The sequence below is a fragment of the Pomacea canaliculata genome, linkage group LG10 (assembly GCF_003073045.1).
Source record: "Pomacea canaliculata isolate SZHN2017 linkage group LG10, ASM307304v1, whole genome shotgun sequence".
In the NCBI taxonomy this organism is placed as follows: Eukaryota; Metazoa; Mollusca; class Gastropoda; order Architaenioglossa; family Ampullariidae; genus Pomacea; species Pomacea canaliculata.
In genome coordinates, this window is record NC_037599.1 from 21,523,094 (window position 1) to 21,540,355 (window position 17,262).

Below are 17,262 nucleotides of genomic sequence, written 5' to 3' on the forward strand. Positions count from 1 at the left end.
AAGTACAAAGATGACAAATAACAAGCTGACATGTCTGATGGAGTTGTCTGAGAGCAGTGGAGTGACTACCTTTCAAAGTAAAGGCTGGTTTTAAAGTTTTATTGTGAACGAATGCAAACAGCTTCACTTTACAGAATAAATTCGGTATTATGTCATTATGTACTCATTTGTTGTCCATTTCATTATCACTAAGTGTGTTAAGTGGTCACCTGGCATGGGGATTTTAGTATTTTACTGGCCCGCATCAAAGCTTAGAATTGTGAGACTGGCCTGCAAAAAGAAAACTTTGCCCACCCCTGTTCTACTTCCAGGTAAGGTGTCACTCACTGGCTTTACCCACCCCTCTTCACCTTGAGCAATTTGGCTGAGTTCTGGAGATTTTTCAACAAGTTGAAGATGGAAGACCAAGCTGTGCATTTTGTGAAAAGCTGCATGAAGTTTATGGTCACAATGCTCTGCAAGAATCTCAGTGCTAACGATGATTCATAAACTTCTGTGCTGGTGACTTTGATCAAAGAGGCTCACCGAGGCTGAAGTCACAATAAATGCACTGGTCGAGTCAAACCCATATTACACCACACAAGAGATTGGAGAAAAATGGAACATTCGTCTTTCAGGCTTTTTTGACCACTTCAATAAGCTGGGATGTGTAAGCAGGTTCGATATTTTAATTCCTCAAAAACTCGAAGGCATTCATTTGACAGAGAGTATAATCATCTGCACTTTGCTCATTAAGCGTGAGGAAAATGATCCTTTTCTTGAAGCGACCGATTAAGAGGATTGTTTACATCAATGTGATGAACAAATGGTCTTGGTCCCAACATGATTTGCTTTGAACAATATCAAAAGCAGACATTTCTCAGAGGAAGGTTATGCTCTGAGTTGTGGGCTTTTAAAGGTGTCATGTTTTTTCAAGCTCCTACCAAGCAAGTAAACAATCAATTAAAACGTGTATGGTCAGCAATTGGACAGTTTCAACAAAGCCATCATCCAGAAACGTCCAGTGCTCATTAATCGTGAAGGAGTCATCTTCTGTCTGATCAAAGTTATTAGAACTTGGTTGGGATGTAGACTTCAACTTGTTTCGCTCTCTTCAAAACTCCTTGTGTGGTATAATGTTAAGTTTAGATGAGGCTGTAAATGAGCAATAAAGACATGTCCTTCTATGAACGACGAATTATAAAGCTCACTGAAAGATGGCAATAGGTTATCAAACAAAACGGGCATTATATTATTGATTGCTTTTTGTTCTTTATATAGATGCCTTTAGAAAAACAGAAAAATATGTCATGACTTTTCTGAGAACCCAACACTTTTATAATTTGTGTTATTAAGAAAACAATCTAATAACACCAGCAATAAGTTGAAGCCCTGATCTGTGCAGTGAGAATAATGTCAGCAGACACAGCTCTGACTTGACAATGTTCAAGATTGTTTTGGTATATTATTTCTTTTAATTCTTTATCATCACCTTTAGTAGGCAAAACCATCTCTGGACTGCACAGCAGTTTGCACATCCTAACGAATTGGGGTTTAGTAAATATTTTCAAAGTTTTGTGTGCAAAATTTTCAGTTTTAGTTTCTTCAGCATAAGGAAAAAAAGTCTCTTACAATGTAAATTCTGTCTTATCGCTTCTCTTCTTTTCAAGCAAAACATTGGTAGAAATGCTAGCTTTTCTGGAAAATTTGTCGATTTCAATACTGGAATTCCTGCATAAAATCAAAGTCTAGGATTTTTTAATCACAGCGTTGAGAAACTGTTGGCTGCTGACAAACAGCATGCTGAGGCTCAAGGATCAATTTAATAATAACTTAGTTACTTAAAGCCAAAATACCCCCCTCTTTTTTTTTTTTCCTTGTTGGTGCTGATTCTTAACAAAACTTTTTTTTTTAAACTTTCACAATGTTGACAAATCTGTAGTGACCTGCATGTGAACTGTCAATACTAGTAACACCATAGCATGGCTTTTTCTTTTCATGATGGAGACTCAGTAAAACAATTTTTAAACTCTCTGGCATCTTGTGCTACTTTGCAAGCTAGACCTGCAGCACAATTAGGCATGTACTCTCTTAATTCTAAACGCAACTATGGATTGAAAACTAGGAACAGAAGAAACAGAATCTTGGTAAGGGGGAAAAAAACCAAAGCCAAAATAATCATATTAATCATTTTTAAATCCAATTTCTATAGCTTGCCCCCATTTTCATAAAATGTTAAAAAAACTACACCACTCCCAGCCAATGTAGCAAATAGTTGTACATAAACGCCAAAACAATCATATTTTTTTAGAAACATTTTGCTCTTTTTAACTGCTAAGAGCATGATAATAACTAAGTTGTAATCATATCAAGAAAACCAGTTTTGTTGTGTCATCTATGAACACAGGTGGGTAGGCTGGCTAATGACTGATCAATATCTTGTGTATTTCATGCAAGCAATTAATCTAGAACTGCTATTACAGCATTAGCACTTCCAGCCAACAATCAACTGGCTGACTTAGGAGTGCTCATGGTGCTGGTTTCTATTACATATGGCAATATGGCATGTTTAAAGTAGAAAATCTTAAGATAACTACCCGGCAAAATTTAACAATGAGTTATCTCAAAAGTCATTCTTGAAATGTCATGACTGCCATCGAGTTAAAGTTGGGGGAAAGAATAACTTATTTTAGTTTACACTGATCTTACAAACTAATGTCTCTGTCAAGCTATCAGACACGTGAATAAATGTAAAGATTAGCATCAAGATACAATATGAATGAATGTGCACTCTCTATAATTTGTAAGGGGGAGTGGGGGTAGGGGAAAATGTTCTGACAGTGCCATCAGAGTAGAGTTTATACAACTTAGCATCTTCAAAGAAACAATGTACATCTAACTCACTCTTTTTGATGATCTGTATTATGTCTTCTTTTGTTTAGAATTTTTTTTCATAAAAGGAAGAATTTATATAAGATACATATTTCAAGCTGTGCATTTAATGGACTATGCCTGTTTCTTTTTTAAAGATATCAATTTATATTTTATAGCAAATATAAAACAGACAGAGGGAGGTATACAAAAGGAGATGAGGATGCAAGACATCTACAAGAAATCCAAGAAAGCTACCATGAGACAGTAATCCAATGAAGTTTGTTCTATGCATGCATATCTTTACAATCACAGATTAGTAAAGCATTCAGAACAAGAAATAAAAAAAAAAAAAAATTCAACAACAATGCAATGACTTCCTCACTTATTCCTTTTCAATATTTTTTTTTCCTTTAGCTCCACAGCAGTTGAATGACTCAATAAATCCTCTGACTGCACAGATTTTCTATTCACACCAATTCCACTAGTTTTAGCAGTATTACATATTTTGTCACCATCTGAACCAACTAGAGGAAAAAACTTGCCGGATACCACAGTTACCATGCAAGCACAACAGGAAGCTGCAAAAAGCCACCCAGTTATACTACAGGCACATGTCGGAACAACATGATTGGAGTCTAAGCATGCCACACCACTTTTCACACATACTGGTATATGATGGGGAGAGGGGAGTCACACATAGTAAATAATGACTAGCCAGCCAGTAAAACTCCTCACTTCTGCCCTGAGAAGATATGTTTCAGTTTTTGATTATCCATTTGCTTAAAATGCTTTCTTTGTTAGAAAGCTACTTTAAATTGCTATTTTAAAAAAAAAATTCTGTATTGTGATATGTTTAACTGTTGAAGATGCAGTTACATTTCATTACTGTTGTTGTGGTACAGTATAGTGATTATTAGAAACTATATGAATTACATTAATGTAAAGCCCTTAAAAAAAAGTTTATATTTTAATGATGAACATCTCATCTTCACCCAAATCTTGCCTAAATTGTAACCGATTTCAACATAGCTGCACAGGGCACGAGTAAGTTTTGGTTAAACAAAAATAGAAGAAAGGTGCAACATATATACCTTGTTACCTTTGCTTATGGGCAGCTCAGATGTGGAGGGGTCAACACGGGGCCATGCGTCTGGGGAGGGGGATGGAGCAAGGCCAAGCCCAAGGTCGCCGAGGGGCAGAGAGGAAAGAGGGTCCAAAGGGCTGGGTAAGGAGTAGTTATGAAGATGAGACGATGGTGTAAGCACAGGGGGACCTGATGAATCTAAGCTGCTTGGTGAATGGGTCACAGAAGTGTCTATGGTGATCCGACTCAGAGTCGGGGGCTCGGAGGCACCATCATTTTCAGCACAGGTCTTCCCTCCTAGTTGAGTTGCCCTCCCTAGAAGGGTACCAGCCAAAATAGGAGGTGGGTGAGGAAGAAGCTGAGGCGAAACATCCAGCTTGCCTCCACTTGCTGTGGTCACCATTCTGTGAGCGGCAGCCATCTGCAAGGGACGGCCAAAGCCAAACGAGGCCATTGTACGTCCTGCCAGCTCTGCTCCTGCCATTGTGCCCTGCAGGACACACGACTGACATTAGCATATAAGGCACAGACTTTTACAGATATGCATCTGCATCTTGCTCTCATATTTTTGTTCACCTTAAAATCTGAAACTTTGCCTGCATGCATTTGAGGTCCAAGCTTCATGGTGTCTTTAAAAAAATTAATAAATATTGCCCAGCTTACCTGTGTGTTGATTAGCTGCTGCTGGCATGGAAAACTGGTAATAATGATGCTCCCAGATGTTGCTGCCTTGCCAATCTCAAGACCCATTGTGTCTGCATCGCCTGCTGCATTTATTACATAACCTTGTGTATTTTCCTGGGAGTTCACATTTATGGCATTGTTTCCATGGGTAGCATTTTCTCTGCATGTAGTAACTGTGACACAATCAGCAGATGTAACATTCTCAGAGTCTTGCCTGGTGTCAACTGAAGACACTGAAGGTAAGGTTGACACAAGACTAGCTTTTCCAGCACTGTCCACAATGGTCACAGGAACGTTCTGCAGGGAGATCAGAGGAGGAACGACAGAAGTAGTGTAGGTGGCAGCATTCCCAGGTAATACCCGTGTAACACCCTTCAGGATGAAGTGAGACTGGTTAGTGGCAACAGCTGGAGGATAGCCCTGCAGCTGCACATGCCCTGCTGGTCGATTCTGAGTAACCACAGTAACCACAGGGCCAGTGTTAGTTGTTGGGGAAAAGGAGATTCCTGAGCTTTGGGTCAATGGAGTAATTCTCTGTGGAGAAACTGTTGCATTTAGCTGCTGCGGCTGATTCATTGTGCTGGCCATGTTGTTTGTCACCAGTGTTACTGGCTGCGTTGTGATTGTGGCTTGCAGATTATTTGCAATATTTGCTGACTGCCCCGTAGCCTGTCCTTTTGAAGTCTTGGAAGAGGTTTTCCTAGATGTTCTTGGTGCTCTGGGTTTTGAGGACTTCTTAGAAGTGTTACCGGCGTTAGGACCACCTTCATTTGATTCTAAAGATTGGCGTACCTGCACACAAGAGATTCCTTACATCTTTTAAACAGATAATAAGACATCAAGTCTATGGTCATATATTTCCCACGTCAAACAAATAAATAAAAAAGGTGTGTTAAAACATGATTTGCATTGCCATCATAGCAAATGATGTCCATATTTCCGACTGCCAAAGAGTTGGCCATTTCAAACATAAAGATCCTATTACCCCAACACCACTGTACATGAGATTCAATTTCAAATTTCTTAGAGTGTAAATTTTAACCTCAAATCAGCACCTTGGAGAACAAAATCTCTTATCCCTCAACTAAAATATGGACATGCTGGACACAAAAATCCCTTTAGAACTATCAAATTATTGAAGGGTGCTTTCACCTCATGCGAATGTGGACTAATATATTTTCCAAAACTGCCTGCATTGCTGAATCTAAAAATTTTAATTTATCTCACCTGAGCCTCAAGTTCCCGCTGCTGCTCTCTTTGCTTTTCCTGAGCCACCTTCAAGCGCTGGGCTTGTGCCAGAATCTCCATAATGCGGTGCTCTGTTGACCTGATGTTGCCAGGTGGAGTCAGATCTGACAAGTCTAGACATGTTGCGCCTGTTGCTCTGGAGCTGCTGGCACTACAGCTTGTGGAGGAGTGATCAGAGCTTGTGTCAATGCTACCTGTTGGCATCACATTACTGTTCCTGACATTTACAGATGTACTTGACCTTTTAGATCGCTTAGGACCTACAAGCCTACTCTGTGGTTGCTGCATATTCTTGCTATCCATAGTTTGTAAGTTATGGAGTGACTGACTTATCTCAGTTGTAGCAACTGATGGCTCAAGGTGAGGAAGTTCAGAGAGGTGTGATAATGAGAGAGATGAAGAAATAAGATGAGGAGGAGATTGGTCCAAAATCTTGTGCTGGGGAGAAGGAATTGGTGACAGAACAGGCGGCTGTGGGGAACCATCTCTTTTAATATCTGACATGGGTGATGTAGCATAGCCATGATCACTTTGAAGATTTGGTGACTGGTGAACTTGTGAAGTCATTTCACCTGTGGTACCATAACTGTTAATGTAAAAACTAGGATTTTCAAAAATGTCTGATGTTGAGAGGACCTCTACAGATCCATGCTGACTACCATTTGCAAACATTAAGTGCTGCTGCTCTTGTGTTATTTTCCATGGTAAGATGTTTTTGGCCTGACAAGATTGGGAGATTGTGGCCAGAGGAATCACTGAAGACTGCACAGGCGTGTCAGTAACTTTCATTAATGCACGCTTCTCTTGTGAGGCCTGCAAGATTGCTGAGATAGGCTTGGTCCCCATGGATGAAAAATTGATTAGCGGCTGCTGAGCATGCACAGGACTTCTGGTTTTGTTCTGCGGGGGAAACGGGGCAAGTCTGAGAGTTTGTGTCATGTTCTGACAGGCAGCAGAACTGCCACTTTGGTCTGACTTAACGTCACTTTCTTGAAGCCAGGTAGGGGTCTGAGTCATGTCTTCAGTCCAAGTGTTGGCCTGGCAACCCTGATTAGCATTCTTTGTGCCCCCATTGGTGTCATATCCATTTTGTTTGACCACAGCTGCATTTTGTACAACACTCACTCCACCTTGCCCTCCTGGTAAATGTGGTGATATTCCAAAAGCCTGTAGACCTGTAGTGTTACCCAACAAACTAGCCAGCTTGAAAATACCCACTCCCTTTATACCCATAGTTGAAATCCGTTCAAGAGGTATTGGTTTAAAAGTACCCTCTGGCTCTGTACCTTTCAAGTAATCTAATGGGGGTGAATTAGTCCCTTCTGACTCCTCCACTTTAGGTTTCTTTGATGAAGGTCCATCAGTCTCAAGGACATATTTTCTATTTTCCGGGGAAGGTTTAGTTCCATTCTTCTTCCTCTTGAGTTCATAGTCCTGAGCAGTAAAGTGTCTCATAGCTTCAATTTCTGCTATCTTTTTGCGAAACTCATCTTCATAGGTATGTTTACTCTGCTGGAAAACGACAGGCTGTGCTTTTACTTTGGTATCATTGTAGTAAAAGTCTAACTTGGCACCAGGGCTAGAAAGGGGTTCACCTGGGGCTACAGTCTCCTCTGTCTGAATAGACATTTCCACTCGGGTAGGCTGACTGCTTGGGATCTCTGCCGAAAGCTTTTCTGCAGTCTTTGGAGTCACTTTCTTGTTCTTAGGTGCACTACCTGATGTTTTCGCTACTTGCTTTTTCTTTCTCTTTGTTTCACCTGCAGATTTTTGTTCTCCATCCTCTGCAGCTTTCTTGTTACCTTTTGGTTTTGCAGCTTTATCTCCACTTTTTGCTCTTTGGGGATTTCCTGATTTGGTTTTCTTGTTAGGTTTCTTTTCTGCCTCATTCACCTCATCTTTACCAGTGCCATCAACCTCAGAGTCATCATCGGACACAGCAGACTTTTCTGCTTTGGTTTTTTTTTCTGCTTTCACCTTAGATCTTTTAGAAAATTGCTTCGATGGTGGGTGGCGCTTTGAGACTGTACCCGAACCATCTGCTTCCTTTTTCTTAGCATCGCTGCAACAGAAACAGCAAAAGCTTGTCTTCAAATGTGTTTACTTCATTTAATGCATAAAAACAAATTATCTTTATTACAATCAGAGAAGCAAAGTCCTCTTCTTCCTTTTTCCAGAAAAATTTTGTTCTTTTAGTTTGCATGGTCAGGTATGATCTCGGTGAACACAAGGAATCTTTGGTGATTCTTTAGCGTTTATTATAGGATTTCAAAACAAAACCATTATTGTCAATTTTCTTATTATTTCTGATATCTGATGTCCAGCAGTACAGTACAGAATAGAGTACAAACAATCTCAAAATGAAGATGTAAATGAAATTAGATAAGCAGATATCCTCCTTATTTACTGATATGTCATCATCCTTTATTACTAGTCACTACCAATAGTTGGCAATGGGCATCCAAATGCAAATTTGGCAACTTTCGCATATTCTCTTTCCATAGTCCTCTTTCTTAGCCAAGCCCGTATAAGAATCTACTTGCTCAATGCTTTTACTTTTTACTTTAAGTGAGCTCCGATGGGCAGGAGATATATTAATTGCTGCATTTACTAGGACAGTCAAGATAGTCTGCTGTTTTCTGCTATTATCTAAAAAATGGTCATTAGTCTCATCAAAACATTAAACTGGGTTCCCAGGGACAGGGATGGTGCCAAGTAAGGACCTTATGAGGACCTTTCATGCATTCATAAGGACCTAAGTGACAGTCATCAATGCTTAAGTTTTTCTCTTGTATGGTCGGAAAGATGTATTATTTATGAATCTGTGGTCTTCTCTATGTTCTCAAATACATGTATTTCTAGTAATAAATAATCAAAGAGTTAATTTTGATGCCTGTCTGCCATATTTAGATTAGATAACTTAAAAAGTCTCCTTAGCGCGCTGATAACATACACCGTTAATGTTCAAGTTTTCTGGAAATCTAAGTAATAATAATTTGAAAGCCATTCTTTGGTGTAATACAAAAGTCAGTTCACGTGTCTCTCTCTCGCACACACACTCTAACGGGAAGAAAGAGAGAAATAGAGCTATGCACAGTAGTACTAGAAGATCAAGGTTCAAGAAAGAGTAAGTTTCTAAAGACCTTTTGAAAAAAAGAGAGTTTTTTTGCGAATACGGAAGGGCAACTAGTGTTGTACAGATGTGTGGACCAAACACGCGGCGAAAAATCGTCGGTATTTTGCGCCAAAGTCGACTCGAAAATAAATTTGTGGTAATATTTTATCGTAAGGACCGCATGGCAATATAGGACTTATAATACGGCGAAAACTCAATATGTAAGGACTTGTAAGGACCTGGGAACCCTGTTAAATTATGTCAGGGAAGCAGCAGTGGATGATCTTAGCCAGTCTGTGAGTATGTTCAAATAAAAAAAACAAAAAAGTGATTTGTGTGCGAGTGAGAGTATCAGTTCAGGAGAGCTCACCTCTGAGCTTTGGAGTGAGTGAAAGTTTGGCATTTCTGAATAGGCTATCGAGGCTAGAAGTATTGTTAGCAGAGAGCCAAGGAATCAGTCTGCGTGAAACCGATTCCTTGCAGATGTCCTAAATCCTTGGTTTTAATAGACTAAATTGATTGTATTTTGTAGATTTCAAATTTAAGAGGAATATTATAGCACATTAGCTGAACTCTATACTGTAAAAACAGTCAATGTAACTGAGGAGTGATTTGCAAAATAATTCTGAATAAATTTAATAGAAAGCATTGAGTTTTCAGGAATCACTAGGGAATAACTAAGTAATGGAGTTTGTACACCATCACCACAAGAGGAAACCTGAAAAAGAACATGAAGACAGGAGTTTTCCCTGAAAAAGTTCATGCTGCTAATGCTAGCATTGGGATATGACAAAAGGCAGCAAGTCAAGACTGTAGGAATCATCTCGATGATTCTTTGGGAGACTGCACGTGGTGTGCGTTAAGAAGTGATTTTAAAGTGTGCGCATACTGTGTTGCATGACTTGTTTTTTGACTGTGCCTTGTGCGTTTGTGGTTGTTTTTTTTCCTACGATGTTAAAAAATAAAAAAAAAATTAAATAAACCCGTCTGATAAACGCCAGGTAGCATTTTTCACAGTCCGCGATAAATTAAAGGTTATGGCTGAAAAAAAAAAAAAAAAAGAAGTGATTTTAAAGCGGATTTTCTAAGGCGTGTACATGTCAGGCCAGGAAAAGACTTTTCTAAATCACTCTTCTGAAACCTAACTCAATCGAAGTAATTCCTGATCAGTGATGACACCATCCAAATATTGAGCAGCAGAAACTGTAAGTCTCACTTCATAATATGGAACAAATCAGCACAAGACCTAGTTCCAATGGCCTGTTGTCACATGGTTACTTCGGTTTGGAAGTTGTGATGTTTTGCTACCTTTATCTACATGATCCACAATTTGTGCAGTGTGAATAGAGCGAGAAAGGATGTACTTTTGAATGCTAGTTCAGTGTTTAATAACAATTTATTTGTAGAGGAGAACTATCAGTTTATTTTGTAAATAATTGTAAAAGTATGTTTGTTTTAGTTAATGCATTTAAAAAAAAAAAAACATTTCCCTCCACACCTCTGCTGCTCAGCTACAAACTTTACAAGTTTTCTATTTTCAGCACCACTGTGCACTAACGTTTTTCTTCCTTGTTGCAAAAAGTAACTCTTTAACTTGATTTGCCATTCTGCATTTCCTGCAGCCATGACAGCCTTAAAACATTTTATCTATGAGCAACTTCTGACTGAAATATGCCAGCCTTGACAGCATTGTCAAGGTACAAACAAAAAGATAACGCGAAAGCCCAAATAGTTATATTCAAATCAGCAGGGAATACCATTCCATATCCATGTGTTAACTTTCCAGCTTATTTAGAACAATGACCATGAAAAATTATTATTCAACATTTAAAAAACTGAAAATCATATTTAGCAAATTTTTCATTTAAAAGAAAATGAACTTTCGGCTATTCTTCGGGGACTGGAAATCTTATTTCAAAATATACTGTACAAGTTCTTCCTGACCCAGACATAATCTGAAAACATTAAGGAACACAACAAACCCGTCAAAAACAAAAAGAAGAGAGTGTCAGGAGGGGAAAGCTAAATGCTGCTGTACATCCCTCTTTATCTTTTGCATCTTTAATATGGACAAATTTTAATCTTTTAAATAGTATATCCATGAACTCACTTCCTAGCTGGTCGCCTTATGACAGTGTGACCTTCTGGATGAGGTGCAATATCTCGACCCTCCTTCCAGGCTTCAAAACGTTCAGGTTGAAAGCGCCTGACAAATGTGTCCATGCTGATTTTCACACCATCATTGCGGCATTCACACTGCACATTCTCAAAATGTACGTCTCATGCAGTAATCATAACAAAACTGATACAAAAAATTGTGCTGCTTTTAGGGCTAACTGTAAAAGGCTACCCAAAGACCAAGTTAAATATAAAATTAAGCTCAATGTTTCTCGCCAATTAACAAAGCATTGATCATCCACTGTTGGCCACTTTCTATAACATAAGAAATTATAATTGAGATAAAGCATATGCGGTTGAGAAGAAACCCCAAAAATTGCAGCATAGTTACTGATAGTATTACATTCTTTAATCTGTAAACAACATTAAGATTAATTTAAAATCAGATTTTGGTTAGTTTTTAATACCAATAAATTGAACAAAATACAGGTAGTCCTCGGGTTACGACGGTCTCGAGTTACGTCGTTTCGTGGTTACGACGCTTTATACGATACTCATTCCGACTTAAGAGGTTTAGCGTCGTAAGTCGAACTGTACATGCGCCTCATTCCACGTGTGGCACAATATTTTACTGTACTTATGTTTATTGATAATTATGTAGGGTACTGTGTTAGGATAGGCTAAGTGTTTGCAGTATTGTACTGTTATTGTGGTACAGTACTGTATGAATGTATGATCCGACTTACGTCGAAATTCGGTTTACGACGCCGCGTAAGAACGGATCAACGTTCGTAAGTCAAGGACTACCTGTAAGCATTTTTCAACTTCTCAACAGTAACTTTGTATGAAACATACAAAACTGGAAGAAAATAACACATTACCCATCATCAAACCAGAAGCTAAAGTAAGATCTTTTAAGTTTTAATATAAACTAATAAAAACACCAAAAATTGAAACAAACTATGAACAGTAACAAACCTGCAGGCAGCGCTTGCCATATTCTATCCAGCGCTCTGTAGCAAAATTGGTGGACTCCGCACAGTTGAAGCCATGGTTGTAGCCCGAGTGATAGCCATAAGGAAATGTGATCATAAATTCACCAGCTTCTTGGGTTATCTGAGAAAGGAAAAAGGACAGCATTCTTTGGTAACGGTAAAATCTCAAAATTTACTCAGAACGCTTTCTCCAAATATTCTTTTATTCTCCACTTGCTCGTGAATGGTTTAATATTTCTTGCTGCTTTTTTGTTCTTTCAAGGTATGGAGTAGTTAAATGCAGATGTGTTAGAGAATGTAATAAAATATGTAATAAAAAAATGCAGGGCAAAAGATATCAGAATAATTACTGTTGCAGACCATAAATTGTAATTCTAAACTACATAAACGTATCAAAGAAGCTGCCTTACCTTGTTCACTGGGATGGAAAATTTCTTGAGAATGGAAGGTGAGATAAGTGTCATCTTATGTCGCAGAAAGGCTGGGCAAGCCTGGAAACTTCCCTGGAAAAAACCTGTAAGCCCAGCCAGAAAAAAAAAATACTTGTTTTAAAATTAAGACTATAAAATCTATAAACATCTCCTAAGGGATTTATCATCTCTTTTATGAACACATCCAGATTTTCTAGATTCTATTAAAAGACTAGTAGGGGACAAAATTGTTTTCTAATGACTGAATAAAGCTTGGTGAAAAATGCTATTTCCTGCCTTAGGATTTTCCTAAATCTGGTTAAATATCCCTCCCCCCACTCCCCCAAGATCCAGATCTACAAATATCACACACAAAAAGAGGTCAAAACCATAGCTGTCAGAATACGCCATGGATATATTTACATTGCAGGCTCAGCTTTGAAAGATTTGAAAATACATGATAATTAAGCTTTTTTTTCATTATTTGACATTTTTTTGTCACCCAATGGGGACACGTAAGAATGTAATAATATCAAGAACATTAATTTAAATCCAATATTATGTGTGGTCATAATAGGGAGATCAATCCTGTTGCTTTTATTCCAGGAACTATAACTTTCAAGTTCATTTATTTAAATGTTAAAATAAAGCTCTTAAAGACCACATCATGCTTCTTTGTTTTTGCTTGATTGTTGTTGCGCTTGACTGATAATTTTCTAGGGGAATTTACTCTCCTGGTAATAGCTATCGCTCAATACACATTTACCATGGCAAACAAAGACTCTCTCTTAAAATGCACTATTTGTACTTTTTAAAGCAATTTCTGCAAAACGTTGCAATAAATTACATTCACAAAAATGTAATTTTATAAACATGACTTCTCGAGAAAAAAAAAAAAAGTCATTAATGAGCCACAACTGAGTGATGTGTGCTGATAAAGCAAAAACGGCCAATGGGGAGAAAGTGGGTCATTTTAATCCAAAACAATCACCATGGATACACTGATCCCACCAAGACCATACCGCCCCATGTATATATCCTATTTTTTATGATCTCTAAGATTTAAAGAATTACTCAGAAGTACCTTGGGCAAGCCTTTCCAGTCGCTGGCCATGCTCTGGCGGTACAGCATACCAGGACTTGGGAGCACCAAAATGAAGGTAGTTGATGCTGTATAAATCCATATCTTCTGTGTGCCAGGCAAAGCTTGTTTTCCACATACCAAAATATAGGTATGCTGTATTAACTCCTTCGATCTTAATGCCATAGTCTCCAGCAACATAGTCAAGAATGGTGCCCAGACGATTGATATTCCAACAGTCTTGGTCAGGATCAGTCAAGGTCCCTGATATGTCTGCGCCATATATAGCATTTCCAAAAGTAGCATTTTTCCAGTACTTCCTTTCGAGTTCTTCGTAATCAAAGTGCTTTGGTGTCAGGTACCTTGACAAAAAGTATTAGAAATATACATAATGTCTAATGGCACATTATATGAGTTGCACAATGAAGCCAAGGGGAAGGCAGCCTGCTTGCCCCTACTCTCTTATAAATATACACCTGAACAAAAGGGAAATTTTTTTAAAACACGAAATATTGTATTCTACCGAGATCTGACTTTTGTTCTTAAACCCAGTCTAATCAAGGTTTAAGGGCCATTTATCATACGTTTCACAGATGTTTCTTTGACTAATAATTGGAATAAGCTTTAGGGCAATGTAAGGCCCAAGGGAGAGATTATATACTTGAATGGAAAACTGAATGTGTAACCACCAGTCTTGTGAAAAACAGCAATAATCATAAAAAAATACAATCTAGATGATCTGCACTGTTGTATCTTCTTACTTATCAGAATTGGCCATCTTCTTGAAGTCTGATACATGCAGAGCCTTCCTCTGGATGTTATACTGAGTATACAGACCCTGACACCCCTGAACCACCTGTTCAATTGGTGCAGGAATTATGATGTCCAAGTCATCATAACCAGCTTTTCTAGGACACCATTCTGCTGGAGGGATCACCTTAGTAAAAATGAAAGAAAAAAAGCTAAAATCTCATTTTGTCATCGATATAATATAGTTACTGGATTATCTGCTAGTTCATTTCCAATTGACAGATATAACCCATGCCCAGTACAACAGGCGTGTCAAACATGTGGCTCTCAGAGGACTCACATGACATGCCTTTTGAACAACACATGAGCAATGGATGGACAACAAGCTTTTCACAATTTCATAAACAAAGTACAACTAGCACTGCAGTTTAACTAAACACATTAACCCTTTTCTGCCATGCCGCCTGTCTGCGACTGAACATTTCGACTGGCTGTATTTAAATATCATAACTCTTAACCTACAATAAATACAATCAGCGACACATCGTTTTAAAGAGCATTTTTTTAAACTTTTTGTGATGTGACTTCAGAAATATTTTTTGCTCTCTTGTACTAAATTCAAAAGAATGATGGTAACTGCATTGCATGGAGAGCTCATGTTCGGGAGGTAGGTAACAGAGTAGAAATTTATTTCAGAAGAAATTTCCGCAATATATATATATGAACACATAAAGTGTCAAACATATATTTTATAATAATATACATTAGAATTTAAATATTACATTTTCTCGTCGCTTTTTAGTACAAATCCATGTCTAATTGATAAACAACATAGAGGGCACTTTATCAACTGAATCACTGCCAAATTTCAAATATAACAAAATACCCGAATGGTCGACTTTTCTAAGGGAAATGATCAATAGAATAGTGCCTGAAGGTACACACAGTTCTTTCTCTTACTTTTTTATTTATGCCCAGCGTGACATGTTTTTGGATGCCAAATCTTTTGCAATAAAGTTTGCTTGTGGGGATGCAACATACAAAATTAGTTCAAAAAAGAATGCATGAGAGGGGAGGGGGCCTCAAACAGTAAAATTACTCGAATTTTTTAATTCGTCTGTATTCTTACCTTTGCTAAACCAGCTTTGTGAGCACCTTGCTCTTCCATATAGACTATGTATCTGTTGAAATCGCTGAATTCTTCCATGGTTGGTCGGAAAACCATGATCCTGGGGGTTGAGTTTCCTCCACTTGAACTCTCCATTTCTGTTAGGTTGTGCTGTTTTCACTTCTGTAAACAACATAAATTTATCAACATAGGACATGTTTTGCTGCTGTATAATATCACTGGCTAATACAAAATGCTAGCTGTGCTGATTTGAAGAAAAAAAACTAAGCCATAAAATTATGTACAACAATGAAAAAAAAATTAACTTAAGAATAATGTTAAAAATAAGAAAATCAATTTGATATGGCCAGTGCATGCTTTGATTTTGCAATAACTGCCACAGAATTTGTCAGGTCAATGATCTATACAAAAAATTGAATGCCACTGCAAAACTGAAGTGATGAATTCAGTTTTACCGAAAGTAAAATTTGAGCAAATCCTTACACACCAATAAAGCCAGTATCCTATACACACCCAACTGCAAAGGATGCGATCAAAACAAAGTCTTTACATTCTTCCATAAAGTATTATTTCTGCAGACAGCAAGCTCTTCATGCTTGTCACAGATTACAAACTATAAATTCCTGATTTATAAAAAAAATTCCACAGGTCAATTGGCCAAACTTTAAAAGTACCCACAGCATTGCTCAACTCTTTCAAATTTTCACAGGTCTGGCTACTTCCCCAACAAGGGTCAGTTTGTTTTCCATCAAAAAAGAGCATGCAAAAATTGTGACTTTTGTAAACTATCCCAGAGCTGTAATTTAGAAATGATTTTAAGTAAGCAATTTTTCTGCAGCCCAAACTTGTATAGGGAAATATTTTCTAAAGTGTCATTCATTTAAACCTAACATGCCTGTTCACTTCCTATTCAATTTTAAACTATGGAATCAGCATTTTCTTTTGACTGAAAATGAAGAGAGCTTGCTGAAATACTTCTACGTGGTTAACTTGCATTAGTGAATGTGAATACAGTAATCCCTCATTACTTCATGCTTCCACTATTTCGTGGGTTTTTATAAGAAATTAATGGGGAAAATGATTCGAGGATCTATGCTTCTTTGTGGGTTTTCTGCAAAATTTGATCAGTGGAAAATATATATATTCATGAATTTTTAGATGAAAAACCCCAAAGTGTATAAAATATATTACTAATAAATCATGACAAATGAACCTTCCACAATTTGTCTCTTCAAGAACTACCATTAGGTCAGAACTATAAGGCCTAGCCAGTAAAGTCACTGATCTGATTGTTTTGTCTTTGCTGTCAGTAAAGACGTACAGATGTGTTTACCAGTCTCAGGAAGTGCCCTGATTACTTTCAATATTTAGTGCACTGTTGTCGACAATCAACTTGTAATGAAATCTTAGGTGGGGGTTAAACGTTACATTTTTGATCAAAATCAACGGTTCTGACGCACGCATTTTTAACGTTCCACTTGACTACTGATGAACCAAGGAATATAGGAGCTACACGAAGCTATGGGGAGTATCGCAACAAATGTCAACTACAACAATAAATTTGCAAAATGACACAAGCGATTCAACAATATTCACTGATTTATGTATGTCATAACATTTTTGTTTATTTTTCAAACTAATATCACTGTGGTAAGCACACGTAAAGATTTCAAAGCAAATGCTTCCGGCTAAAATTTCGGGGTCATGCATCGATAATGCCAATCAAAATGGCGTCGAACAAATAAGGATCTGGCTTCTTGTGGATACAAATCCTGAAACGACTATCACTTAGTAA

General features: G+C 37.8%; 1 protein-coding gene across 3 annotated transcripts in view; it reads right to left on the bottom strand.

Annotated features, from left to right (window-relative positions):
* LOC112573289 (lysine-specific demethylase 4B-like) overlaps window positions 1-17,262 on the bottom strand; it is a 31,818-nt gene that overhangs the window by 14,178 nt on the left and 378 nt on the right. The window contains exons 2-10 of one of the 3 annotated variants that reach the window (XM_025253515.1): window positions 15,468-15,626; window positions 14,350-14,525; window positions 13,592-13,950; window positions 12,508-12,611; window positions 12,081-12,218; window positions 11,095-11,240; window positions 5,849-7,931; window positions 4,601-5,413; window positions 3,945-4,427 (exon numbers count right to left, since the gene is read on the bottom strand). In XM_025253515.1, the coding sequence (XP_025109300.1) occupies window positions 3,945-4,427; window positions 4,601-5,413; window positions 5,849-7,931; window positions 11,095-11,240; window positions 12,081-12,218; window positions 12,508-12,611; window positions 13,592-13,950; window positions 14,350-14,525; window positions 15,468-15,602 (4,437 nt within the window). In that variant the 5' untranslated portion in view covers window positions 15,603-15,626. Of the gene's footprint in view, window positions 1-3,944; window positions 4,428-4,600; window positions 5,414-5,848; window positions 7,932-11,094; window positions 11,241-12,080; window positions 12,219-12,507; window positions 12,612-13,589; window positions 13,951-14,349; window positions 14,526-15,467; window positions 15,630-17,262 lie in introns of those variants that run through there. The other 2 variants (XM_025253514.1, XM_025253516.1) reach the window with 2 other exon arrangements.